The sequence below is a fragment of the Eleutherodactylus coqui genome, chromosome 2 (assembly GCF_035609145.1).
Source record: "Eleutherodactylus coqui strain aEleCoq1 chromosome 2, aEleCoq1.hap1, whole genome shotgun sequence".
NCBI classification, from domain to species: Eukaryota; Metazoa; Chordata; class Amphibia; order Anura; family Eleutherodactylidae; genus Eleutherodactylus; species Eleutherodactylus coqui.
In genome coordinates, this window is record NC_089838.1 from 260,853,645 (window position 1) to 260,860,270 (window position 6,626).

General features: G+C 48.8%; 1 protein-coding gene across 1 annotated transcript in view; it reads right to left on the bottom strand.

The window, feature by feature from the left end:
* Positions 1–6,270, bottom strand: part of SELENOS (selenoprotein S) — a 40,488-nt gene extending 34,218 nt beyond the window's left edge. The window contains exons 1-2 of the mRNA XM_066592879.1: positions 6,124–6,270; positions 329–454 (exon numbers count right to left, since the gene is read on the bottom strand). Of these exons, the coding sequence (XP_066448976.1) occupies positions 329–454; positions 6,124–6,202 (205 nt within the window). The 5' untranslated portion in view covers positions 6,203–6,270. The remainder of the gene's footprint in view (positions 1–328; positions 455–6,123) is intronic.
* Between the last annotated feature and the right edge of the window lie 356 nt (positions 6,271–6,626).

Consider the following 6,626-nt stretch of genomic DNA (forward strand, 5'->3'; position numbering starts at 1 on the left):
GATCAGCTGATTGAAGGGGCCGCAGTGCTCCTGCAAGTACCTCGTCCTCTTCAATGTTCACATCTGAGCACGATCGCGTCTGTACTCCGAACGCTGTATTAGGCATAGCAGCCATGCTGAGTCCTACAGGTTCATCCCATTCACTTCAATGAGACAAGCCTGTAATACTCATCATATGAGCATGGCACAACCCACAACGTGGATGGCTGTGAGTCTATTCACTACAGCGGTAGGTGTCCCCAGAAACAAAAAATAATAAATAGCTACAATATTTAAAAAAAAAATAAATGAAAAGCAACTTTTAATAAAGGACAGCTGCGACAAATACCTCGTCTGGTCCTGGAAGCAGATCTCAGCAAAGAGCTTATGTTGTCCGAGAACCTCTGCTTCAGAAGATAGAGTACGATACAGCCAAACAGGAGGAACCATCCATAGCTGGACAGCACCGCGTCCACTGCGGGGGGAAGAGACAGAATGAGGAATGTCCTATAGCCTGGCATCACACAAGCCTCCCCAAACGACTGGAGTCCCCAAAGCACAATCATCAAGTAACCCCTTAGTGACAGCCCTATCGGGTTTATATGTCCTGCGGCTGCAGGACATGTATGAAGAGAGATCGTGGGGTGATCTCCCTCCATACATCCCGGGTGCCAGCTGTTTCTTACAGCTGACACCCGGCGGCAACAGCCCCGATAAGCCGCTCGGCTCATCGGGACTGTTAACCGTTAAATGCCAAAGTACAATTTTCACGGAGATGTGAAGTGTTTTTTGAATTTAAAAAAGTGGCATCGCGTCTGTGAAATTGCGATCCTGACGCTTGTTTGGACAGGAGAATGTATCAGCCAACCCGGGGCATTCCTGGACAACTCCATTAAATAGTGATAAATCGGGGCCATCAACAATGTGGCTGCGCTCGCTTCTTGCATTGTAAAAGCTTGTGTGGCTGTGTGCGGGTCGGGTGGTCACAGCTTACGGACCCGGCGTAACATCAGACACCGAATTAAGGTCTTGCACTCCAGACTATGCTGCAGCACTAGAGAGGCCAACTTGTACGTACATCAAGGTTTGGTGGAGAGGGGTAAGGTAGAAGTATTTTAGTGCTAAAAACAAATAGCCAGCAGCGCCTCCGGAGGTGGAAGCCGCACACAAGTATGCGCAAGTAGTCTAAGGATATGTTTACACAAAGTGGAACTTCTTCAACAAACACTTCCACATCCGAAACAGTCAAAATCTGCTGCATCTCCGCAGCTTATTTCAGACGTTACAGCACCCCCGATACCTGGAGGTCAGTAGTAAGCGCCACTAGTCAGGTGATGTGGAAACGGCATCACCTGACCAGCAGAGCTATGCTCACTACAGGCCGCCGGGTACCAGAGAGTGACGACAGCGCAAAGACTTGGGTGTTGGGCCATATCTTCTAAAATCAACTGTGGATACACAGAAAATTTCTCGGCCCAATATGGTGCTCGCCCGTGTGTAGGAAGCCTAAGGGACATCCCGCGGCGGTTATCACTACGCTGTGGGGTTCGGTCACAGGTGATGAAAACACCTCAGAACCCAACAGAAGCGTTCACTGTCACTAGTGACAGACAGCGCTATGGTGTCCATCTGACAAGGGGTCCGTTTCTATCCGTTAGGCCTCCTGCACACGGGCGGATATTTGCTGCAGAATCCAGAGCGGCTGTCAACACCGCGAATCTGCAGCACATACTGCCCAGAGCATGCTACAGGAAATCGATTCTTCATGCACACTTGTGGGGCATTAGTGTATCTTGATGCCACCAGGAAGAACTGGTGGAGTCAAAATTGACAGGGGGTGACGCCCCCTGATGCTGATTGGCTGCAGGTTCCGGCAGCCCACTAAACTCATGCAGCAGCTGCCATGATTTCTGACAGCGATGCTGGGTTAGGGTGAGGGGTAAGTGTTACAGTTAGTCTTACTGATATATAAAGCATAGCCCTCACCCTAACCATCCATCCCTGTCATAAATTGGTGGACGCTGCTTTGCCTATGCCGCACAGCTGACAGCCCCCGCCCCCCCCCCCCCCCCCCCGGCCTTCACCCCCGCTCTCCGTCTCCGGCACTGTATATTCCCGCGGCCGCTCGCCCTGTGGCAGAAGCAGGCGGGAGTGCTGCGAGTGTTATCCCCGCTGCTGTGCCCTGCTCCCACTCATTCAGCCACCAGCACAGTAGTGTTGAACTGCCGCTCCCCCTGCAGCCAGAGCATCTGGGAGAGCTTCTACTGTCATCGGTGCTGGTGTCCTCAGGTCCCACTCCTGCTGCACTTTATAAGATGCAAGGCGTTTCCGATACCCCTCGCCACCCAAACAGACGGCAGCGCTGTTACAGGTGTCCACGCTGAAGGCCAGGAGTGTACGCTTCCCATACGGCTCCCCCTGCGGCCAAAGCAGACAGGAGCGCTGTCACTGCCGCCCCTGGGTCCCACTCCTCCGGCACCATGGGTCCCGCTTCAGCTCCCCTGCAATTTTCCAAGCGTCCCCGACTTGTAACTCCTTCCAGGACCTTAGCTTCTTGAGCCAATCGGGAGCTAGGGGTATGAGAGGGGCGTTACTCCTGTCAAACCCCTAGCTTCCGGTGGTGTCAAGATACACTAATACTCACTTGTGGAACCCAATTGCAGTTTCCACAAGTGGAGGGGGGAGAAAATAAATAAATACATACATAAATAAATCGCAGCATACTGCATTTTTTGCACGGATTCAACACAGGCAGCTTCCATTGAAATCAATGGAAGACATCCACACGGAAGCGGCACAGAATCGCACCATGCTGCAATTTTTCCAGAGTGGAAAATCGTAATCCATTTCCGCTCGTGTAGAGAAAATTGTGTTTTGCCAGAGCGTGCCATGGGCGGCATTTGCTGCGGAATCCGGAGGCAGCCATAAGAGGTTTTCCCAGGGAGAATACTATTGATGACCTATCCTCGGGATAGATCATCCCGACCATCTAACCCACGGCCCTGCCGCAATCATCATTGCAGAAAATCCGCTACATTGCCTAGCGACAGCGTGGCATCATCTGTACTGCGCATGCGCGCTGGCCAGCGCATCCGCATTACAGAATATGAAGAATCCAGATACGCGGGGTCACCGACCGGGCACAGGGTCAGATTACGTTACGGGATCCGACCCAGTCGTGTGCAGGCAGCCTAAGGTAGGGCTCGCATGAACGAATCGGATTCAGGCCAGCCAGTGACCCTACGTAACAGATTAAACTGCGGTTGACTACAGCGGCTCGCAGGCAGCCATGCACAGTACGTTATTTTGTCCGTATTTCCTGCGCTGTTGCTTAGCAATGGCGCTGGCACCGGCGGCCCATGTTCAATGTTAATTGCATATGGGCTGCAGCTCGGACGTCTCCATTGACTTCAATAGACTTTAATATATTAGCATATGAGGAAGACGACCTCCTCCTATATATGTATATATATATATATATATATATATATATATATATATATATATATATATATATATATACACACACACACTACCGTTCAAAAGTTTGGGGTCACATTGAAATGTCCTTATTTTTGAAGGAAAAGCACTGTACTTTTCAATGAAGATAACTTTAAACTAGTCCTAACTTTAAACAAATGCACTCTATACATTGCTAATGTGGTAAATGACTATTCTAGCTGCAAATGCCTGTTTTTTTGTGCAATATCTACAAAGGTGTATAGAGGCCCATTTCCAGCAACTATCACTCCAGTGTTCTAATGGTACAATGTGTTTGCTCATTGGCTCAGAAGGCTAATTGATGATTAGAAAACCCTTGTGCAATCATGTTCACACATCTGAAACCAGTCTAGCTCGTTACAGAAGCTACAAAACTGACCTTCCTGTGAGCAGATTGAGTTTCTGGAGCATCACATTTGTGGGGTCAATTAAACGCTCAAAATGGCCAGAAAAAGAGAACTTTCATCTGAAACTCGACAGTCTATTCTTGTTCTTAGAAATGAAGGCTATTCCATGCGAGAAATTGCTAAGAAATTGAAGATTTCCTACAACGGTGTGTACTACTCCCTTCAGAGGACAGCACAAACAGGCTCTAACCAGAGTAGAAAAAGAAGTGGGAGGCCGCGTTGCACAACTAAGCAAGAAGATAAGCACATTAGAGTCTCTAGTTTGAGAAACAGACGCCTCACAGGTACCCAACTGGCATCTTCATTAAATAGTACCCGCAAAACACCAGTGTCAACATCTACAGTGAAGAGGCGGCTGCGGGATTTTGGGCTTCAGGGCAGAGTGGCAAAGAAAAAGCCATATCTGAGACTGGCCAATAAAAGAAAAAGATTAAGATGGGCAAAAAAACACAGACATTGGACAGAGGAAGACTGGAAAAAAGTGTTGTGGACGGATGAATCCAAGTTTGAGGTGTTTGGATCACAAAGAAGAACGTTTGTGAGACGCAGAACAAATGAAAAGATGCTGGAAGAATGCCTGACGCCATCTGTTAAGCATGGTGGAGGTAATGTGATGGTCTGGGGTTGCTTTGGTGCTGGTAAGGTGGGAGATTTGTACGGGGTAAAAGGGATTCTGAATAAGGAAGGCTATCACTCCATTTTGCAACGCCATGCCATACCCAGTGGACAGCGCTTGATTGGAACCAATTTCATCCTACAACAGGACAATGACCCTAAACACACCTCCAAATTGTGCAAGAACTATTTACAGCAGAAGCAGGCAGCTGGTATTCTATCGGTAATGGAGTGGCCAGCGCAGTCAGCAGATCTGAACCCCATTGAGCTGTTGTGGGAGCAGCTTGACCGTATGGTACGCCAGAAGTGCCCATCCAACCAATCCAACTTGTGGGAGATGCTTCTAGAAGCGTGGGGTGCAATTTCACAAGCTTACCTCAACAAATTAACAGCTAGAATGTCAAAGGTGTGCAATGCTGTAATTGCTGCAGAAGGAGGATTCTTTGACGAAAGCAAAGTTTGATGTAAAAACAATGTTATTTCAAATACAAATCATTATTTCTAACCTTGTCAATGTCTTGACTCTATTTTCTATTCATTTCACAACGCATGGTGGTGAATAAGTGTGACTTTTCATGGAAAACACAAAATTGTTTGGGTGACCCCAAACTTTTGAACGGTAGTGTATATATATATATATAATAAATTGCGCTGACTGAGCGCTGTTTAAACTGAATGATTAGTGAATGAGCCAACGATGATTTTTATTCCTGCACTAGCTGATTTCCTGGCATTGCATATATATATATATCTATCTATATATATATATATATATATATATATATATATATAGAGCCAGGAAATCAGCTAGTGCAGGAATAAAAATCATCGTTGGCTCATTCACTAATCATTCAGTTTAAACAGCGCTCAGTCAGTCACTCTAATTCACTTACAAAGCAAATGAGAACTGAATGATTTCTCGCATGATTGCGCCAATGATGCGCTTGCCTGTATAAACAGGCTGCCCGAGCGAACTGTGACATCAGTTGCTCATTCAAACGAGAGATCGGCTTGTCTAGACAGACGCTTACTTATCACGCTATCAGCGGGACGGCACCTTTAAACTGGCGATCGCAATTTTGCCACAAGACGGCCGCGGCAAAACCGTATCTTTGTTCCCATGATTTTTTTTGAGTGCCAGCGCTGCTTTTTCTTGCAAAAACATAGCTGCTTGCTCATTTTTTTTCACGAGTTTTTCTGGCGCGAAAGCCACTAAGAGTTACGCAAAAAAAAAAAAAAAAATCGCAAGTTCAAGCTTTGCGATGCAATAAACAGGAGGCTGCATAGGGAAACATGGGAGATGGTTGATCTTGTACATGCGCCAAAGTCTGCAGTGCAGCGGCGTATCTAGACGTGTCATGTTGCAGCCATCACTCAGGAAGAGGTCACGGTTTCTTCCTATGACGTGCCCTCCATAGTGGCCCTGCGCCAAATGTGGGTGTGCTTGCAGATAAGAGGTCCCCAGCTGCTGGGAGGTGTGCGCAGGGTGGAGGAGCCCCTGGACTCCACCTGGTAGTAGCAGCACAGAGAAAAACCGGACAGTCTGCACTACGGCGCTGCTTCCCGTGCCAGGAGGATGGCCGACCCCTCGCACCAACTCCAAACCCGCCGTCACACCGACCTGTCTCCCATATGAAGGCGCCCCGCTCCACCTCCATTCCGGTTTTGCCGGGCGGCAGTCCCTGCTGCTCTTGCTCCATGCTGACGGTGCCGACCGCTCAGCTCCGCCTTCTCACTGTTTACTCCTCTCCAGCCAATCACAGCTCGGGATGACGTGTCCTTTATGACGTCACCCCCAGTCAGCTGGGAGAACGCCGCGTTCCAGAATGCCGAGCGCGCGGCGGGGAGGCTGACTGTTAGGTTCCGGGTCCTCAGGAGCCGCCTGGTGCGCAGCGGGCCGCTCCTGGAGGAGACATGTCGGTCTTCCGGTGACAGTAGATTCCCCTACTGGTTGCCCGCTTTATGAGAGGCTAGCATGCTGCAGGTCCATGTGAGCTGAGCCACAGCGCCCCCAGGTGGACGTAGCAGAAAGTCTTCTAGTTTCCTGCTATTCAGTTTTTTTGTTTTTGGGCGTAGAATACATCTGTAGTTTCAGAACCGCCCTCGGGCCGCGCGCTACAGAAA